The following is a 22,364-nucleotide window of genomic DNA, read 5'->3' as shown; positions in this document are numbered from 1 at the left end:
AAATTAGTGTAATGAAAAACAAGAACTTTCTTTTTTTTTCAGTCTGTTAACATTGTTATCTGTACTCTAATTTGTGTTGCTCTTCTCCTATGCTAGAGAGAGCTTTATCTGCTTTTCCTAAGCTCTTATTCTTGGAAAAGATTGGCAGAATTATGCTTGACTTCAGGAACCACATCTGATGAAAGATTGGCATCCTGTATCGAGTGGACAGCTTCAACATGTTCACCACTAAGGGGTGATTTCTTTCTACATATTAATAACAAGCAGAGGAGTGATCTATGAAAGTTAAAACGGGACGCCTAGGTGGCTCAGTCGATTAAGTGTCTGCCTTCAGCTCAGGTCATGATCTCAGGGTCCTGGGATTGAGTCCCGCATCGGGTTCCTTGCTCGGCAAAGAGCCTGCTTCTCCCTCTGCCCTCCCCCTTGCTTGTGCTCTCTCGCTCTCTCACTGACAAATAAATAAATAAAATCTTTTTTTAAATAAAAGAAAATTAAGACAACTCTAGGTGAATTTTCTAAAAAATACATTTATCTAGTGAAACATGGCCAAGGCATTTTTCATTATCATATATGTATATTCATCCACTCTTACTTTTTTCATGTTCTTTTAACTTCTTTTCCATTAATAATCATCGACAGAATAATTTATTTGGCAAATATTTATCAAGTACCTATTATTGTCTAAAGCATTCTACTGGACACCATTGATGCTTTCAGAGGTTGAGCGGAAGACATCTGTGTACAATTAAGATACAAGATGGTAAGGGATAAAAGTTATAAGTTCATATGTGGGAGATATTTCTTCTGGCTACTCTGATCACAAAATAATCCGTGAGTGAAGTGTACATTAGCTCTCACTTCTATAGGAAAATACTGTTTTGTTATTAAAGAGGAGTATTTGCATGTGAGGGTGAAAGTACAGTATAATGGGGAACTTACAGTATATTTACTTAATTAATATGGGACTAACTAAATTAGCAAAAAAAAAAAAAAAGGCACGATAAGAGAAAAATGCCGAAGAATACAACTTTTCCCATTTACTTGACAACTTGAGGTCCTAGAAGTCTTTATGAACAATCTAGAATTATAAAGATGTACTGCTTTATACTACATAACCAGAAGGTCTATTTATTATAGTGCTTTAGACCTGAAAACTGAAACTTTTTTTTAAATTTTATTTTATTATGTTATGGTAGTCATTAGTTTTTGATGTAGTGATCCATGATTCATTGTTTTTGTATAACACCCAGTGCTCCATGCAGTACATGCCCTCCTTAATACCCATCACCAGGCTAACCCATCCCCCTTCCCCCTCCCCTCTAGAAACCTCAGTTTGTTTCTCAAAGTCCACAGTCTCTCATGGTTCATCTCTCCCTCTGATTCCCCCCCTTCAGTTTTCCCTTCCTTCTCCTAATGTCCTCCATGCTATTCCTTATGGTCCACAAATAAGTGAAACCATATGATAATTGACTTTCTCTGCTTGACTTATTTCACTTAGCATAACCTCCTCCAGTCCCATCCATGTTGATGTAAAAGTTGGGTATTTATCCTTTCTGGTGGCTGAGTAATATTCCATTATATATATGGACCACATCTTCTTTATCCATTCATCTGTTGAAGGGCATCTTGGCTCATTCCACAGTTTGGCTGTTGCGGACATGGCTGCTATGAACATTGGGGTGCATATAGCCCTTCTTTTCAGTACATCTCTGTCTTTGGGGTAAATACCCAGAAGTGCAATTGCTGGGTCATAGGGCAGCTCTATTTTTAATTTTCTGAGGCACCTCCACACTGTTTTCCAAAGTGGCTATGCCAACTTGCATTCCCACCAATGGTGTAAGAGGGGTCCCCTTTCTCCACAACCTCTCCAACATTTGTTGTTTCTTGCCTTGTCAATATTTACCATTCTAAGTAGTATAAGGTGGTATCTCAATGTGGTTTTGATTTGAATTTCCCTGATGGCTAATGATGATGAACATTTTCTCATGTGTCTGTTAGCCATTTGTATGTCTTCTTCAGAGAAGTGTCTGTTCATGTCTTCTGCCCATTTTTTGACTTGACTATTTGTTTTTTGGGTGTTGAGTTTGAGAAGTTCTTTATAGATCTTGGATACCAGCCCTTTATCTGTAGTGTCATTTGCAAAGATCTTCTCTGATTCTGTGGGTTGCCTCTTTGTTTTGTTGACTATTTCCTTTGCTGTGCAGAAGCTTTATCTTGATGAAGTCCCAAAAAGTTCATTCTTGCTTTTGTTTCACTAGCTTTTGGAGATGTATCTTGAAAGAAGTTGCTGTGGTTGATGTCAAAGAGGTTACTGCCTATGTTCTCCTCTAGGATTTTGATGGATTCCTATCTCACATTGAGGTCTTTCATCCATTTTGAGTTTATCTTTGTGTATGGTGTTAGAGAATGGTCGAGTTTCAGTCTTCTGCATGTGGCTGTCCAATTTTCCCAGCACCATTTATTGAAGAGACTGTCTTTTTTCCATTGCATATTTTTTCCTGCTTTGTCGAAGATTATTTGACCATAGAGTTGAGGGTCCATATCTGGGCTCTCTATTCTGTTCCATTGGTCTATATGTCTGTTTTTGTGCCAGTACCATGCTGTCTTGGTGATCACAGCTTTGTAATATAGCTTGAAAACGGGCAGTGTGAAACCCTCAGCTTTTTTTTTTCTTTTTCAACATTTCCTTGGCGATTCGGGGTCTTTTCTGATTCCATACAAATTTTAGGATTGTTTGTTCCAGCACTTTGAAAAATGTCTTTGGAATTTTGATCAGGATGGCATTGAATGTATAGATTGCTCTGGGTAGCATAGACATTTTAACAATGTTCATTATTCCAATCCATGAGCATGGAATGTTTTTCCATCTTTTTATGTCTTCTTCAATTTCTTTCATGAGTGTTCCATAGTTCCTAAAGTATAGATCCTTTACCTCTTTGGTTAGGTTTATTCCGAGGTAACTTACGGTTTTTGGTGCTGTTGTAAATGGAATCGTTTCTCTAATTTCTCTTTCTACAGTAGCATTGTTAGTGTATAAGAAAGCAACTGATTTCTGTGCATTGATTTTGTATCCTGCCACATTACTGAATCGCTGTATGAGTTCTAGTAATTTGGGGTGGAGTCTTTTGGCTTTTCCACATAAAGTATCATGTCATCTGTGAAAAGAGAGAGTTTGACTTCTTCTTTGCCAATTTGAATACTTTGTATTTCTTTTTGTTGTCTGATTGCTGTTGCTAGGACTTCTAGTACTATGTTGAACAATAGTGGTGAGAGTGGGTATCCTTGACATGTTCCTGATCTTAAGGGAAAGGCTCTCAGCTTTTCCCCATTGAGGATGATATTCGCTATGGGTTTTTCATAGATGGATTTTAGAAACTTGAGGAATGGTTCCTCTATCCCTATATTCTGAAGAGTTTTAATCAGGAAAGGATGCTGTATTTTGTCAAATGCTTTTTCTGTATCAATTGAGAGGGCCATATGGATCTTGTCTCTCCTCTTATTAATGTGTTCTATCACACTGATTGATTTGTGAATGTTGAACCACCCTTGCATCCCGGGGATAAATCCCACTTGGTCTTGGTGGATGATCCTTTTAATGTATTGTTGGATCCTATTAGCTAGGATTTTGTTGAGGATTTTGGAATTCATATTCATCAGGGATATTGGTCTGAAATTCTCCTTTTTGATGGGTTCTTTGCCTGGTTTGGGGATTAAGGTAATGCTGGCCTCATAGAATGAGTCTGGAAGCTTTCTTCTGTTTCTATTTTTTGAAACAGCTTCAGGAGAATAGGTATTATTTCTTCTTTGAATGTTTGGTGGAATTCCCCAGGGAATTCACCAGGCCCTGGACTCTTGTTTTTGGGGAGGTTTTTGATCACTCCTTCAATCTCGTTACTGGTTATTGGCCTATTCAGGTTGTCAGTTTCCTCCTGTTTCAGTCTTGGGAGTTTGTAGGTTTTCAGGAAGGCATCCATTTCATCCAGGTTGCTCAGCTTATTGGCATATAATTGTTGATAATAATTTCTAATAATTGTTTGTATTTCCTTGGTGTTAGTCGAGATCTCTCCCCTTTCATTAAAAATTTTATTTATTTGGGTCCTTTCTCTTTTCTTTTAGATAAGTCTGGCCAGTGGTTTATGGATCTTATTAATTCTTTCAAAGAACCAGCTTCTAACTTCATTGATCTGATCTACTGTGTTTCTGGTTTTTAATTCATTGATCTCTGCTCTAATCTTAATTATTTCTCTTCTAATGTGTGGCTTACCCATCATTTGTTGCTTTTTCTCTGGTTCTTTAAGGTGTAGAATTAGTTGGTGAATTCGGGATTTTTCTATTTTTTTGAGTGAGGCTTGGATGGCTATGTATTTCCCCCTTAGGACCACCTTTGTGGTATCCCATAGGTTTTGGACCGATGTGCTTTTGTTCTCATTGGTTTCCATGAATTGTTTAAGTTCTTCTTTGATTTCCTGGTTGACCCAAACATTTTTGAGCAGAGTGGTCTTTAGCGTCCAAGTGTTTGAATTTCTTCCAAATTTTTTCTTGTGATTGAGTTCCAGTTTTAAAGCATTATGGTCTGAGAATATGCAGGGAATAATCTCAATCTTTTGGTATCGGTTGAGACCTGATTTGTGACCCGTGTGGTTTATTCTGGAGAAAGTTCCACGTGCACTCAAGAAGAATGAGTATTCTGTTGTTTTAGGGTGGAATGTTCTGTATATATCTATGAGGTCCATGTGGTCCAGTGTGTCATTCAAAGCTCTTGTTTCTTTGTTGATTTTCTGCTTAGGTGATCTGTCTATTGCTGAGAGTGGAGTATTGAGGTCTCCTACAATTAACATATTGTTATCAATATGACTCTTTATTTTGGTTAACAGTTGGCTTATGTAGATGGCTGCTCCCATGTTGGGGGCGTAGATATTTACAATTTTTAGATCTTCTTGTTGGATAGACCCTTTAAGAATGATATAGTGTCCTTCTGTGTCTCTAACTACAGTCTTTAGTTTAAAATCTAATTTGTCTGATATAAGAATTGCTACCCCAGCTTTCTTTTGAGGTCTGTTGGCATGGAAGATGGATCTCCATCCCTTCACTTTCAGTCTGGATGTATCTTTAGGTTCCAGATGAGTCGCTTATAGATAGCATATCCTGTCTTTTTATCCAGTCTGCAACCCTATGCCGTTTTATGGGAGCATTTAGGCCATTCATGTTGAGAGTGATTATTGAAAGATATTAATTAATTGTTATCATGTTGCCTGTGAAGACCTTGTTTTTCTAGATTGTCCCTGTAAATTTATTTTCTATATCACTCTTGAGGTCTTTCTCCTTTTATAGAACCCCTCTTAGTATTTCTTGCAGGGCCGGCTTAGTGGTCACATATTCTTTCAGTTTCTGCCGGTCTTGGAAGATCTGCATCTCTGCATCCATTCTAAGTGATAGCCTTGCTGGATAAAGTATTCTTGACTGCGTGTTCTTCTCGTTTAGTACCCTTAATATGTCTTGCCAGGCCTTTCTGGCTTGCCAGGTCGGTCTGACGTTATTCTGATGTTCCTCCCTCTGTATGTAAGGAATCTCTTCCCCCTAACTGCCCTTAAGATGGTTTCCTTGTTTCTAAGATTTGTGAGTTTTACTATTATATGCTGGGGTGTTGGCCTGTTTTCCTTGATCTTGGGAGGAGTCCTCTCTGCCTCTAGGACATGAATGTTTGTTTCATTCCCCAGATTAGAGAAGTTCTCAGCTACGATTTGCTGAAATATATCTTCTAGTCCTCTCTCTCCACCCCCTCAAGGATTCCAGTAATTCTGACATTGGAACGTTTCATGGTGTCACTTATTTCTCTGATTCTGTTTTCATGGATTCTGAGTTGTTTTTCCCTGGCCTCCTTTTTTCCCTTTTTATCTACTAATTGGTCTTCTAGGTCACTAATTCGTTCTTCTGCCTCACTTACCCTAGCTGTTAGATTATCTAGATTAGATTAGATCTAATTGATAGCATTTTTAAGTTCTGCCAATTCAGCTTTCATTTCTGCCCCTAGAGACTATGTTGCCATTAATCGATTTCTCCATCCTAGCTATTGTTTTCACAATTGCTAGCCTGAATTCCATCTCCAACATCTTGGTTATATCTGAATCCATTTGTAAATCTGTGTCATAGTCATAGTCTCTGAGTCTTTCCTATTTTGGGGGTTCCTCCTCCTAGTCATTCTATTGAGGGGTGGTTGAAGGAATGTATAGAGTCCAAATTATTGACCACAACCCAAGCAAGATGCACGTGTTTTCTAGGGACCTTAGGGTTGCTGGCCTCTTGTTTTCCCAGCCTGTCTTCTGGGGTGGGGCCTGCCGCGCTGTTACTCAGGCAACCCTGTTTGGGCAGAGTTGCCCTGCCCCCTGTGGCGGGGGATGGGCTCTTGTTCTCCGGTGGCTTTCCCTGGTGGCTTTCCGCATCTCTTCGGAGAGTCAGAGCAGAAAAAAACGTTTCCAACCCTCTGCCTCAGAGCAGAGAGATCGCAGTCTGTTCTTCAGTGAGCTCTCCAGGCCACACTATCTCCATTTCTGTCTGTGCTGCTATAAACTGCAATGTCCCCAGTCCTCACCTCCAGGTCAGGGAACGGGGGCATGTCTCTAACCTTTGTGCTTCTCAAACCACCAGCCACCCCCAGTTCACTCATGCCGCTCCAGTTTCCTTCCAGGGGGCTGCCCTAAAGTCCTTTCCCCGCCGCTACCAGTCTGTGAGTCTGTGCCCAGTCACCAGCATGGGAGGCTATCGCTCACCAGTGGTGTGGGATCCCCACGGCTTGGCTCCCTCCCCCTTTCTTTATCCTCCAATATCTGCCCGCAGAATCACGGCTCCCCGTTTCCTACCTCAAAACCAACTGCCTGTGATATTCTGTTTGTGGAGATCCAGATCTATCTTCTTACATCTCAGGCTGATTTTGTGGGTGTTCAGAGTGGTCTGGTAGATATCCAGCTCAACTCCGGGGACTGGTTGGAATAGGGTCTCCTATTCCTTCGCCATTCCCCCCACCACCACCACCAAACTGAAACTTTTGTGGATATCATTTGTAGGCAAGGCAACCTGAGCCTGGCCGAGACAATGGCATGAGAGAATTTAGTCATGCTATTATAGAGAGGGATGTCGGGGAGGTATGTTAGTGCTGAAATGAGCTGTTGGGTTCATTTGAACAGTCATTTATTGAGGTGAATTATGTGGTTGGAACTCTGCAAGCTACTGCTCTGCTCTGTAGAAGTTGTTCCTGTAACAGGAGAGACAGGCAAATCAATTACATAAGTGCTAACATACAGGTGTGTATCTTGAGAACACAGCAGAAGCACTGTCTTTTCATTCCTACTCATTTATCAGTTCATCACTCATCTAATTCTAATGCTTAAGCATATTCTATGCTTTTTTCTTCATAGGCTATGCCTCACCTTCATTACTTTCTTACTTAATGCCTTTTCTCTAGCTTGCCTTCCCATTTTTCTCCTCTTTACTAAATCCTTCCTTTCTTTCCTTTTCTTTTTAATTGAAATATAGTTGACACACAGCATTACATTACATTACTTTCAGGTGTACAACATAGCAATTTGACAAGTCTATAGGTTATGCTCTGCCCACAAGTGTAGCCACCATCTGTCACCATACAGTGCTACTACTATAGTACCACTGGCTATATTTTCCATGCTGTAAAAATCCTTCCATTTTTAAAGGCTTTTGCTGCCATCCCCTCTAGGGCTTGTTCTCATTCTTGAACTCTTAGAACACATAGTTGTCACTAATAAGTGTTAAATATTGTTGAATTAATTTGTCATTTGTTATTTACTTGTTTTTACTTACCCCATTGTCACTTACTTGTATGTGTTCCTTTTTAGGTTATAATTGGAGGTTATAGGTTGGGACATATCCTAGTTTAGTGGAAAAAGCATGTCACCTATTATATATAAAATCTTAACTCCTCTTTAAAATAGAAAATGTCCATATCATACCTATCTAATAAGCACTAAATGTGATACTGTGAGTGAATGTACATTGCACATTCAGTTAAAAGATAAGTTTAGTTCTTGTAACTAGTTGTTAACAATTGACCATTAATAATACTGGATCTTTTAACTTTGAATTCATTCTTTGGACAAATTAAAATTTCTCCTGCTCTATGGTCTGCCACAATTGGCATAAAACTAATTGATGATTAGGAATCCCATTTCAAATGTCTGATTCAAATTTTTTTTTTTTGATGAAAAAGAGAAGATCACCTCTAAGGGGAGAAAAAATAAACATTTACTTGCAAAATGACTTGATTATCATTAGGACTTTTCTTCAAAAACACAGATTGAATCCTTTTTGTATAATGAAGTAATTTAGAGAAATTGGGGTGGTTCTGGAAGCTTATTATAAGATACATTTTGCCCCAATTAACATTTTTAAAATCTTGTAGGAAAGACTGATATAGCAGTCTTTGTCTGGAAGTAATTTAAAAATGTTCTAACTAGAGCATTTTACAATTCACTTTTCATGTCAATTAGTATGTGATTGCTCACTTCTGGATAGAGTTTTTAGATCAGGAAGTGAAGGGTTTTTTTCTGAGAGGCCTTGAGGAAAAGAATTACAGTTTAGCCTTTATGAAAGGAGAATAATTGTGGGACAATTGTAGGTCCTCAAAGAGCCTACTTTCTTATTACTTCTTACTTTAAAAATACATATGTATGTTTTTCAGACATAAGAATTGAACTCTTAATGTTGTATTAATGAAAGTGATTTTCTTCTATTAATGAACATATTTTCAAAATGTGAGTATTTGATACATCCCCATCTTTCCATTTGAGTTATTAATATTACTATACTCTAATGTAAAGTTGCTACACATGGGATGGATGGATGGAAGGAAGGAAAGAAGGACTAAAATCTATGGTTAAAACACTTTGTACTTATTTTTCCCACCTACTCCTGTTTCCTACCCACTCAAGGAATAATTCAGCACAGGGCATCACAATGTGGCATTTAGCAGTGGGGATGAATCAAGTACTTATCTACCTTCTGACATCTATCCTGTATCACCTGGGATTTATTTAAATTTATGAACTATTTTCCTTATATTTAAATTTTTAGGCTATTAAATGTTATCTTTATTTTGCTAGAGATGGCATATGGTACATTGGTGTGTGTGCATGTATATATGTACATGTATACCTGCAGTATACACATATGAGAAAGTATGTATTCATGAGAAGATAGGTAATTAAAAAATCAGTGTGGGTTTATGAGAGTTCAATAGTTAGTGTGTAATGTGAAAATACTTAACAGAATTTCAACTACAGTCATTTATTCAACAAATGTTTGATGAATATCAGACAATGTTCTCTGTACTGAGCCAAGAGGGGTGGGGTAGGGGAGAGTCAGACAAAGGTGATCAAAACTTGGTCCCTCTCTAAGAAGAAAGACAAGCATACAAACACATAATTATAATGTAGTGGATGTGCAATGAAAAGGCTGTGAACACATTATGAAAACACAGAAAAGGAGAAAACTAGGACTATTGGAAAATGTCAAGGAAGGCTTCACAGAGATGATACTGGAGATGTCTATGAGGATAAGTGTGAGTCCACAGGGAATACATGTATACAGTTGTCTTCTTAGAGGAGAGGTAGGAACAAAGACCATGGCTGTCTCAAGAGATGACATCAGGTTTTTTGTTTTGAAGTGAGGGGATAGGGCCTGGCCTCACACCTTGGGAGCCTGGCCTGACTTAGCTGTCCTTTTGAAATTGTATCTAAGGCTAAGCCTAATGCAGCAGTGAAAGGGAACATGGGCTAACCCCCTGGCTACAGAAAAGCCTTGGTTGAATAAGAGGTAGTGCCCAGACTACTTGCATTAACAGGGAAAGGGGAGGAGAGTAGCCAACTGGAAAACATTTTTGCTGTGGCACAATTGGTCTTTATTTTCTGGGTCACTCTGAGGATTTCCAACAGCTCCTACTCTGGGTTTCAGAAAAATCCATGAAGCAGACAGAAACCAAAGATCCTTGAAAGTTGAGTTTCATTTGAGTTTCTGAAAGGGAAAAGAAAAGCAATAGGACATTATTCTGTTTGAAACTAAAAACTGTTCATTTGAGATCTGGTCTCTTCCAGTTGTCTGGCTTTGTATAAGTGAATGAAATGATGTTAGTCAATTAGAGATTCTGGGTTTTCATAGAATCCATAAAAATCATATTGTTTATTTGGTGCTTAGAATATTCTATATTTTTTTCTGTATAACATCTTTATTCTGAATGTAGTAATTACATTAGTTAAATGAGCTATTTGCTGTCAACCTTCTGTTTCTAATGCAGATAACTGGCATGAGAAGGGAGGGCCCGAAACCCTTTCTACTGACATAGCGTTGGTTCTGGGTTAATGATAGTTTTGGTGCACTCCATTGTCAAGGATATCAAAACCAAGATGCCTAGATTAGGCATAATTAAGGCTCAGGGTCAGTTTCCAAGGCTGAGATCAGGAGCAGGGAGATGGACATTTAATGTAAGAGTAAGGTTGTACATAGGAATTGGAATTTGAATCTGATCGATGAGCCAAGATACAACCAGAACAAGCAATTTTGGAGTAAGTAGAAAAAACAAGACTAGGGCTAACAAGCCAGAGGGGCAGATGGGAGAAAGCAAGCCGGCCTCTTTACTTTCTCTTTCTCTTCCTCCTCGTTATACCAGAGACATCTTTTGGTTATGTAGCCTGTGAAGGCAAGTTATATCTTTCTGTCAGGATCCTGACTCTTTAATAATTCTGTTTCTTTTATAACATAAGTTGCTTTCCTTGTAATGTCACAGGAGCCCTTCTTAGTGTTATTTCCTCCTAAGCATTAACAAGAGGCATATTTGATATTAAAGGCTCATGAATGGTAGTTGACTTTTTTAATCATCAAACATTTTCTTCTCTATCTCTGATCGTTCAAAGGGAAAAGTAAACAGATTTTGCCCATGAAAATTTAATATTTTGGAGCCAAGTATTTTGAGGTTCCTTTTATTGCCACTAAATAACTTTACATTACAAAAGTTGACTCAAAAATATCTTACATTAATGGCAAAGTCAAATAAAGTAACAATTTGTTTTGCTATCCTACAAAGGTTGAAATCCTAGCAATGTATTAATATAAACAATGGAACTAGTTCCCAAGGCATTAAAGAGATATGAGGAAATTCTATTTTTAAAATTTCAGTTGAAATGCAAAACACTATTGCTTTCTTAATAAACAACAATAAAAAATAATTAGTTATTAGAACTTCACACATAATCTTAGTTATTCATATGTGCTTTACAGGGTATCTTTGATAAAAGTTGAGTTAATTTACATGTATCCATATGGTGCCGGCAAGCAGTTCATACCATTTTACCTGAATGTGGTAATTACTATGTCAGACAATCAATTTTAATAGCAATGATATTGCAGTGTGAAGAGTTCACCTAGAGCTTAAAACCGTCACCAGTACTGCTTTTGTGAAGGATAATTGAGATTTTGTGTGAAACACTGAATGAATTACCTCTTGAAAATGAAAGGAATAATGAAGATAAAGCGCTGTTGTTTAATGGTTAGCCCCTACCAAGCAAATTTGTGAAAATGAAATTGAATAGGAATTTTAAGTCTCAAAACTGTTCAGAGAGCTTTGAGTGAACCTGAAAGTTGAACTGTGTCGTTACAAAGACAAAAGCTTCTTTACTTTTTCTTGTAAATTTAGCATCCTTGATCCTTTTCCAATTAAATATTAGGTTATTAAAAATAGGTGTTAATCACTACATGTTGTTTATCAGTGGAAATAAATACAAAAGGAGGATTTTTGGTTTCTTCTAGTCACTAGCAGAGAACAATTTGCCACAATTTATGTAGTAAATAAATGCATTATAAAATTTTTGTGTTTTAGTGATTCATCAGAAGTGGTCACACATTCAGCTGATGCATTTGCACCTGTTGCTTATCTACGCTTTTTGGAATTGCACTTGGAGGACAAGGCAAGTAAACCTAAGATTCACTTTCACAGTGATTTCAAGAGAAAATGGGGATGTAGGCATTGGCTCTGTATCTTTAATTCTATAACAACAGATAAAAGGGTAAAAAAAAAAGTCATTTTATCATTAGTGATTTTTTTCCCCAGATCCTCAGTCAGTAACTAAGAATTTTGCAGATATTTATGGTTTTGAGAACTCTGTATGATGCCTAAGAAATTACATTTCTGAAGAGTTTGCAATTCAGTTAAAAATGGAATCATACATACATCAAGCAATGAGAAGACAGGACAGTATATAAGCAAATATTAAATCACCTAGTAAAAAAAGAATTAGTTTATCATACATAAGCATGAGGGGAATGGTTTAGGAATGAATTGGAGCTTCATTATACAAAGTTTAAGAGTGGAGGAAAAGAAGAAATAAGAGCTTTTCCAAAAATATCAAAGAGAACAGAAGTACAAGTGAAAGATGGAAAGTGAAACAAAAGTGTGATAAAGAGTTTTATTTTAAATACATTGATTGTCAAGATACAGCAGAATGTCAATTTAAGGATGTCTTGTGGAATAGGTAAAGATCTGGATTAGACCCTTTGATTAAAGATCTCCTCCTTACTGGGTGTTGTATGTAAGTGATGAATCACTGAATTCTATTCCTGAAACCAATATTGCACTGTATGTTAACTAACTAGAATTAAATAAAGTTTTTTTAAAAGTCTGCTACTTTAAATATAAAGGATTAGAAGAAGTTTTCTGCATCTTTGGTGTTCTGCCACCAAGTCTTGAGGCACACCTAGTTTTATGTATATATATGCATGATAGGGGAATCTGAAGAATCAAGAGGTTTAATGAAGATTGGCAAAGGAAGGAAAAGAATGGTAACTCCAGAAATCAGGACAAAAGAGTTTCCAAAGGAAGAAAATAGTTATCAGTGTCTAGAAAAATTAGAATAGACAGGATTGAAAGTAGATCACTGAATTAAGCTAGAAGATGATTATTGGTGACCTTTTCCCGAAAAGCTGGTAATCCTCGAGAAAATGAAGCTGTACTATGCAAACATCCTCCATATCCAGGGAAAGGAACCTCTTACTTTCTAGGTCTCTGCTACTATTGCTGCCATGTGCACACACACAAAGTAAAAAACCACTGAATTTTTGTTTAGACATATCAGCCATTGTATGCTCAGCTTTACCTAAATAGCTCATTGTTCACCTTGTTGTTTTAGTACTTCATTTGTTTTCACAGTCCATTTTGCCCTCTTAAAGAAAAGAATGTTATTTCTTTAAGGTGGAGTATTCACTGACACTGAATAAATATGGTGCATTTTCCTTCTTCTTCTTCTTCTTTTTTTTTTTTTTTCTTTTAGGTGTCCCCAGTGCCTGACAACTACAGAACATCTAATTATATACATAATTCTTGAAGAACATTTTTGGACATTGTTTACTAAGCTACCATTTCTGTATGAAGAAAACTACATAGCATTTCCTCAGCTAGTATATCCAGCTCTTTCTCTGCATTTTTTTTTTGTTCTTAGAAATATATATCTTTATCAGAAGAAGTTAATAGAAACTGATTAATTGGGGAAATGTGAAAGTCTCATTCGTTATTATTGGTGACTTCCTCAGGATTCACTTTCTCTGACTTTAGTTACCATGTCCTATCCGTGACTGTACATGGTAAGTGCCCTTTTTTCCCCTTTTACTTCCTCTATAGCTGTCATTTCTATAACATTTATTTACTTTCATCCCATTGTTTTATTGTACTCATTCTCTCTTTCCTGCTCTCCCCTCTGCCAATTACAGAATGATGCAGATCATTTGAAAATGAGAATGAAAAGGCAGTCACTTTAGTTAGCCAGTCAGGTTTATTCTCCTGGGTACTGGCATGACTTGTCATTTTTGTTTCGATATAGTATTCATTTTATCAATAGTATTGGATAATCAGGAAGAATATCATTAAATCTTACTGATTGTTTTATAACAATGAAAAATGCAATTTTTATATCCAGTGGAAAAAGGTCTTTTCAACAAATAGTATTAGACAGCAACATGCAAACGAATGAAACTGGACCACTTTTTTACACCATACACAAAATTAAATTGAAAATAGACTAAAGACCTAATTGTGGGACCTGAAACCACAGGAATCCTAGATGAGAACACAGGCAGTAACCTCTTTGACGTCGGCCATAGCAGCTTCTTTCTAGATAAAAGCTCCTAAGGCAAGGGAATAAACAAGAGCAAAAATAAACTACTGGGACTTCATCAAAATAAAAAGCTTCTACACAGCGGGGCGCCTGGGTGGCTCAGTCATTAAGCGTCTGCCTTCGGCTCAGGTCATGATCCCAGGGTCTTGGGATCGAGCCCCACATTGGGCTCCCTGCTCTTCGGGAAGCCTGCTTCGCTTCTCCCTCTCCCACTCCTCCTGCTTGTGTTCCCTCTCTCACTGTGTCTCTCTCTGTCAAATAAATAAATAAAATCTTTAAAAAAAAAAAAAAAGCTTCTACACAGCAAAAGGAGCAATCAACAAAACTAAAAGGCAACCTAAGGAATGGGAGAAGATATTTGCAAATGACATATCTGATAAAGGGTTAGTATCTGAACTATATAAAGAACTTACAAAATTCAACACCCAAAAAACAGTCCAGTTAAAAAAAGGGCAGAAGACATGGACAGACGTTTCTCCAAAGAAGACATACAGATGGCCAACAGACACATGAATAAATGCTCAACATCACTCATCATCAGGGAAATGCAAATCAAAACTACAATGAGATATCCCCTCATACCTGTTAGAATGACTGAAATCACACAAGAAGCAGCAGATATTGGCAAGGATGTGGAGAAAGGGGAACTGTCTTGCAATGTTGGTGGGAATGCAAACCGGTGCGGCCACTCTAGAAAACAGTGTGGAGGTTCCCCAGAAAGTTAAAAATAGAACTACCCTGCAATCCAGCAATCTCACTACTGGGTATTTATCCAAAGAATACAGAAATACTAATTCAATGGGATATGTGCACCTCCATGTTTATAGCAGCATTACCTACAATAGCCAACTTACAAAAAAAAACACAATTTTTTGGTACTATCCGTGCTGACCGTAGACAACTTTATTTTGAATAGACTTAATTTTTTACAACAATTTTGGATTCACAGAAAAATTGAGCAGAAGGAACAGAATTCCCATATGCCCCCCAGCCCTCACACATGCACAGCCTTCCCCACTGTCAACTTCTGGTGCCAGAGTGGTACATTTATTACAGTCGATGAACCCACATTGACACATCTTTATCAAAGTACCTAGTTTACATTATGGCTTACTCTTAATATTGCACGTTCGGTGGGTTTGAGCAAATGTATAGTGACATATATCCACCATTATGGCATCATACAAAATAGTTTCACTGCCCTAGAAATCCTCAGTGCTCTGCCTATTCATCCTTTCTTTCCCTCTTACCCCTGGTAGCCACTGATCTTGTTACAGTCTCTATAGTTTTACCTTTTCCAGAATGTCATATAATTGCAGTCATACAATGTGTAGCCTTTTCACACTGGCTTTTTTCACCTAGAAATATGCATTTAACTTCTTCCATGTCTTTCCATAAGTTTTAAGTGTTGAGTAATATTCCATTGTCTGGATGTGCCACAGTTTATTTCTCATTCACCTACCAAAGAACATCTTGGTTGCTTCTAAGTTTTGGCAATTATAAGTAAAGCTGCTATAAATATCCATGTGCAGGATTTTGTCTTCACCTCCGTTGGGTAAATACCAAGGAGTGTGATTGCCAGATCATATGGTTAAGACTATGTTTAGTTTTGTAAGAAACTACCAAACTGTCCTCCAGTGTGGCTGTACAATTTTATATTCCCACCAGCAATGAATGAGAATTCCTGTTGCTCTACATCTTCATCAGTATTCAGTATTGTCAATACTTTGGACTTGTGCCATTCTAATAGGTGTGCAGTGTTATCTTGTTTTAAATTTGCATTTTCCTGAATGCATTTGATGTGGAACATCTTTTCATATGCTTATTTGCCCATTCCTATATCTTCTTTGGTGAAGTGTCTGTTCAGATCTTTGCTCATTTTTTAATTGAGTTGTTTATTTTCTTATTATTGAGTTTTAAGAGCTCGTTGTATATTTTGGATAGTTCTTTATCAGCTATGTCTTTTGCAAATGTTTTCTACCAGTCTGTGGCTGTCTTCTCACTCTCTTGTCACTGTCCTTTATAGAGCAGAAGTTTTAATTTTAATGAATTATTAATTATTTCTTTCATATATCATGCCTTTGATATTGTATCTAAAAAGTCATCATCAAACCAAAGGTCATCTAGATTTTCTTTTATGTTATCTTCTAGGAGTTTTATAGTTTTACATTTTACATTTGGGTCTATGTTCCATTTTGAGTTAATTTTTATAAAGAAGTATAAGGACTGTGTCTGGATTCATTTTTTTGTATGTGGAAGTATAGCTGTTCTGGCACCATTTGTCGAAAAGACTATCTTTTCCCCATTATTTGCATTGCTCCTTTGCCAAAGATCAGCTAACTATATTTGTGTGGCTCTGTTTCTGAACTCTCTAGTCTGTTCTATTGCTCTGTTTGTCTATTCTTTTATCAATACCACAATGTCTTAATTACTATAGCGTTATAGTTTGTCTTGAAGTCATTAATGTCAGCCTTCTGACTATTCTTTTCCTTCAATACTTTGTTGACTATTCTGTCTTCAGACTATTCTGAGTCTTTCCATATAAATATTAGAATCAGTTTGTAACTTACTGACATTTTGATTGGGATTGCATTGAAGCTGTAGACCAAATTAGAAAAAACCGACATCTTGACAATATTGTCTTTCTACCCATGATCATGTAATATCTCTCAATTTATTTATTTAGTTCTGTGATTTCTTTTGTTAATTTTGCTAAGACATTTTACTTGTCTTCATTATTATAACTTATGTTAAATGTTGCCTCCTTTAGACCTTTTTTGTTTTTTGCAAATGACAAGCTTTGATATGACATTCTTAGTGTGGAACCAGAGGGAAACAGTGAGAGTTTCTTTCTCAGAAATCCCATTGCATCTCAGTGGCTTGGGCAAAGGTTGGGCTAAGTCACCATCTTTACTCCAGACCTTACTCAGGGAATAGAGAAGGGTATTGTCTAGAGGGAGCACAAAGTATGGTTTCCAAAAGAAAGATAAATAAATGCTAGAGGACAAAAATACAGATCCTTTTCACATGTTTTATCAAAATCACATTGCTATTTCAAATTCATAGTAAATTAATTAACATTCCACCCCAGATAACAGTGAGATGTAGAATGTAGTACTGTGAATATCACTCTGAAAATCTGTATCTGTTCCCTAAATTCCTTTAATTTCAATTCATTCTATAACACATTTGCAATCTAGCTTGACCTCGGTTACTTTGATGAACTGCTGTTGATGTTTTCTCAATCTTCATAATCTTTAATTAATCCTTTTCCTTGATAATATTGTCCACCATCTCCTTGAAAAATTCCCCTGTAATGGTTATATGTCTCTGTACCATTCTGACTTCTACTCGCTCAAGATTTCTTCTATGTCCTTCAGTAGTTTCTCTGCTTCTTACCTTCAACAAATGTATATAACCCCAAGTTCTTTTTAAGGTTCCATTTTTTTCATTTTCCACATTTTCTGTCTCTGGGATTTTGTCTTCTCCCACAATCTACATTTCAGCTCTATGCAGATGATTCTAAAGTCACTCTCTTTCTGGTTTTTCTGCTGATAGCTACACTTTCTCCTTATCTCTAGATCCTTATTTCTGACCCGCTGCTGGGCATCACTGCCAATATGTATCAAGTTCATTGTGTACAAGCCTTGAACTCATTTTCCCCTCCAAGTTTACTTTCTGCCTGTTTTTGTTCTTTAACACAACTGTTTTCCCCCTAGTAACTCAGGAACAGAATATTGGCATCATCTATTACAGCTGTCTCTCCTTTACCATGACATTCAGTTGGTTATCTAATTCTTTACATGCTAATTCTCTAATATATGTTTTACACCATTCCATCTCCATGCCCATCTCTCTAGTTAAAGTCATATCTTGCCCAAACTCTTGGATAACATACAGCCTCTTTAAGTGAACTCCTTGCTTTTTATCCCCATATTCTGTTCCACTGCCATATTGATTTTATGTCTCTGCACAAAAATCCATAATACAGCTGCATTGTTTTCTAAATAAACAAGATGTTTAGACATTAATTGAAGATTGTATAACATGGTACCATAACATCCTTTCTCAGACTTGCTCTCAGGAACCCTCTACATGTATCCTTTGCTCCAGTAGTACAGAACCATTGGATAGATACTCCCTTACTGTGCCTTCTTCTTCTCTCCTCACTTGCCTTTGCTTATTCTATCTTCTCTGTCTTCCTTTCTCCATTTCCTTTTACTGTTTACAACCTGCCCATGATGCAAGCTTGAACTCAAATACTCATATATTTAGCCACATCAGATGAACTGTCATAACACTTTGTTTCTTCCTTTCTTGTGACAAATAATCAGCTTTATGTTATAATGTTTAAGGACTTATTTCCACTAGGTTGTAAGTTTCTTCAAGACTGTTTGTTCCTTTTTTCATTTTTCTACTCTCTGTAACAGCTCTTGGTTCTGGAATAAGATTTTTGAATTTGTAAATGATTGTTATTTTCTTCATTTTTTCTTCTTACAGAATTTTATAGACATATCCTTCCTTTTCATGTTGCATACCATTTAATGAAAGTCACTTTCTCGTTCATTTTTCTTTCATCTTGGTGTTAGAGAAAAATACTCTTAAACTAGAATGTAAAATACAACCTTTAGACAGGTTGTTAGTGTAAAATTTAAGTTATCACTAAGATTTTCACTTTACATATGATGACCCATAAACTTACCTATCTAATAATTAATATTTAAATTTTATCTTTAAGTCAAAATTGTAAAGTTATTTATGTGAGTATAAAACTTATGTTGACTAAACAGAGGATCCCAAACAAAATAACTGAATAATGGAAAGCTCCAGGTTAAAAATGGGGAAATATATTAAAATTTCTTTGGGGCCTTGACTTTATTGCTTATGGCAAACTTGATGCTAAAATGTACCATACATCACTGCAGTGACAGGCTTGAGAAAATGAAAAATACAAAGCTTTACATAAATCAGCTAAAAGATCATATTAAAATGCATAACCTTTAACAGAAGAATCAAGACTTTTACTTTCCACAATTCACAAGCTTTTTCTTTCTTATGTAGTTGTTTAGATTTTCCAAACAGCTTTATGGGAAATAATATTTCAAATTACTTGTTGACAAAGCCACTGCATTTTTAAAGAAACAGGTTCACAGAAATTTAGCCCCAATTTTATTAATGGCCTACTATTACTTAGTACTTAATTTTGATTTTTGTTGAAATAATCTCATGGGACAATTGTATATTTTACATGATTGTAAAAGCCCCCATTCCTAGAACTTGTAGCTTTTAAAGATGTCATAGTCTCATAGCCCATTCTTGGCTCTTTTCATTTTATTTTGCTTTATTTCAGAAATACCATCAAATACCTTGAAAAACTTTATAGCATTAAACTATCTCTGTGCTTTTATTTTTTGCTTCAATCTAACAAATACCTATGAGCACTTAACTCTGTTTAAAAAACTGTTAGCCCCCCATGGAATTCACTATAAATGACAACAAATTACAAAGTAATTTTATTTCTAAGTTCAAATCAAAGTTATTACAGGTAGTCATTATTCCCAGCATCATGATTACAGTGACAGATATCTAGTCTGTCTAGAGTGAGGTATAGGATATGATCCTATTTTTCTAAAAATACTGATGGAGTCAAGGAGCTTATATATTCATTTATATTTGAATGAGGATGGTAAGGGTGGGCACATAATAACCAGAGTGATAATATTGGCTATCTTGGGGGCAAGGGGCCTGAAGAAGAAAAACAGAAAAGCTTAATACTTACATATCTGTAATTTGTGACTTCTTACAATGAGCGAATGCATGTAAATTTAAAATTTGATTAAGAAAATTAACTACAGGAGGTGGAGATGGTGTAGTGAGTTCCAGTGCTAAACAAATATTTAAATGTTATTCTACAACACTTTTGTAGTCTAGGTGGAAAGATATATACTAGGGCCCTTTAAAACTTTCCATAGATTTATCTATATATGTGTATAAAGATTTATATATATATGTGTATAAAGATTTCTATATATGTGTATAAATAACTAAATATATATAAAAGAGGACCAGAAGCATTCAGATGGCAGGCCTCTTGAGTTTGTTATGCATGGGAATTTGCTCTCACCACTCATAGCAACATGTATAAACTCGAAGATCCTGTCCAGAGAGATACACTGCCATTGTCTTTATGCCACTTCAAAAATATTTCCTTACAGAAGGGACAAAGGAAGAAGGAAGATGAATGATGATTTTTACTCACCAACATTCATGTTCAGTGCAGCTTTTCTACCCCACCCTCTCCCCCACCTTTGTCTTCAAGCTACAGAGCAGAAAAATGATTTGGTAAGAGGGAGCAAAGCATTTCACAAGCTTTAAATCCTAATTCTACAAACCTCAATGATATAACTTGAGATTCAGAGAGATTTTGGCCTTGGGCACTAAGTCACTGCTGCTGCAAATGGTCATTGGAGCAGAGTAATAAATCAAGCATCAGATTCACTCAAATTTAGAGGGCTACTTGACTCATTTCTGTCCCTAATATATGGATTTCAGTAGTAGTAACAAAATACCACTGTGTCGAGAGGATCAAACTGGACAGTGGAAAAGTGTTTTTTAATCCAAAATCTGTGGTGGACCTATCAGTTTAGAGGAAGATAATAAAAATAACCAATCAATTGATTTTCTCCTCTCCTTTCAAATTGTAGTTGACTATATATTTTGCCCTACTATTTATTTAGCTGTTAAGCACTTGTATGCAGCTTGTTATTGTTATTATCATTGTTGTTTTAAAAATAAAGTTTCTGATGTTTTTATAAAGTTTCACTTTGGTGATTTCTTAGAAAAGTGGAATACTGCTCACTTATTTAACACATATTTATTGAGTGCTTACATCTATATGCCTAGCATTAGGGATGCAGTAGTGAGCTAAACATTCAAAAATCATTTCCTTCATGAAGATGGAACGAGACAAATAAATTAATGTATAAAAAAAGGGGAACAGTGAGAAAGTTGCCTCACTGTCCATAGAAATGGGGATCCGATTTTATGGAATAAGCATAGTATGAGAATCCTGGGTTTCCATGGTGACAGATTTAAACCAGATTGAGAGTAATAAGACCAGACTTTTTGGTCATATGGGAGATAGTGGTAATGAGCTTGTGAGAAGCCTATAGATACAGCCAAAGAGTGATTCAGTAAATTGGAAAAAAAAGTTCAAGAGAAAATATTAAGAATGAAACATGGAGAGAAACAAAGATAGAAAGTATACATTAGAGATTAAGAGAAGTAGAAACAATGAAGTGGTCTAGAATACATGTAATTAGTGTCAGAAAGAAAGGAGAGGGATAATGGGAAAGTTGCAATATTTCAAAAGATAATGGCTGAGAACTTTCCAAAGTTGATGAAACACACCAAGATACAGATTCAAGAGGTTTTATGAACCCTAAGCTAAATAAAAAATCCATATTTAGGCATATGATGATAACACTGCTAGAAACAAAAGGCAAAGTAAAGAAATTGAAAACAGTTAAAATGTGTTAAAAACAGGCTACTTTCAAAGAAGCAACTATTAGAATAAAACCTAATTTTTAAACAGGGGAAAAAAAAAAAAGGAAACCCAAACAATGAATCATATATTTGGTAATACAAAATGAAAATAACTGTCATCCTAGAATTCTGTGCCCAGCAAAAATATCCCTCAGACATAAAAGTGAGGATACTTTTAGGATGACAATAATTCATTCATCAAAATTCATTGATGGTATGTTTATGGTTTGTCCATTTCACTATAATTTGTTTCCTCAAGAAATAAGCAAATTTGGAAAACAGTGTGGAGGTGCCTCAGAAAATTAAAAATGGAGCTACTCTGTGACCCAGCAATTTCACTTCTGGGTATTTACCCCAAAGACACAGATGTAGTGAAAAGAAGGGCCATATGCACCCCATTGTTCATAGCAGCAATGTCCGCAATAGCCAAACTGTGGAAAGAGCCAAGATGCCCTTCAACAGATGAATAGATAAAGAAGATGTGGTCCATATATACAATGGAATATTACTCAGCCATCGGAAAGGATGAATACCCAACTTTTACATCAACATGGATGGGACTGGAGGAGATTATGCTAAGGGAAATAAATCAAGCAGAGAAAGTCAATTATCATATGGTTTCACTTATTTGTGGAA

General features: G+C 36.3%; 1 protein-coding gene across 6 annotated transcripts in view; it reads left to right on the top strand.

Moving 5' to 3' along the window:
* The window catches only part of DPH6 (diphthamine biosynthesis 6), a 204,828-nt gene extending 183,829 nt beyond the window's left edge, over nucleotides 1-20,999 (top strand). For 4 of the 6 annotated variants that reach the window (XM_073876762.1, XM_073876764.1, XM_025883709.2 and 1 more), the window contains 2 exons: nucleotides 11,897-11,984; nucleotides 13,344-14,260. In XM_073876762.1, coding sequence (XP_073732863.1) covers nucleotides 11,897-11,984; nucleotides 13,344-13,397 — 142 coding nt within the window. In that variant the 3' untranslated portion in view covers nucleotides 13,398-14,260. Of the gene's footprint in view, nucleotides 1-11,896; nucleotides 11,985-13,343; nucleotides 14,261-20,398 lie in introns of those variants that run through there. The other 2 variants (XR_012373591.1, XM_073876763.1) reach the window with 2 other exon arrangements.
* Nucleotides 21,000-22,364: the final 1,365 nt, after the last annotated feature.

Source organism: Callorhinus ursinus, unplaced genomic scaffold (genome assembly GCF_003265705.2).
Source record: "Callorhinus ursinus isolate GAN/ISIS: 27379988/994484 unplaced genomic scaffold, GSC_fseal_2.0 scaffold25, whole genome shotgun sequence".
NCBI classification, from domain to species: Eukaryota; Metazoa; Chordata; class Mammalia; order Carnivora; family Otariidae; genus Callorhinus; species Callorhinus ursinus.
This window is presented reverse-complemented; position numbering and strand designations above follow the sequence as displayed.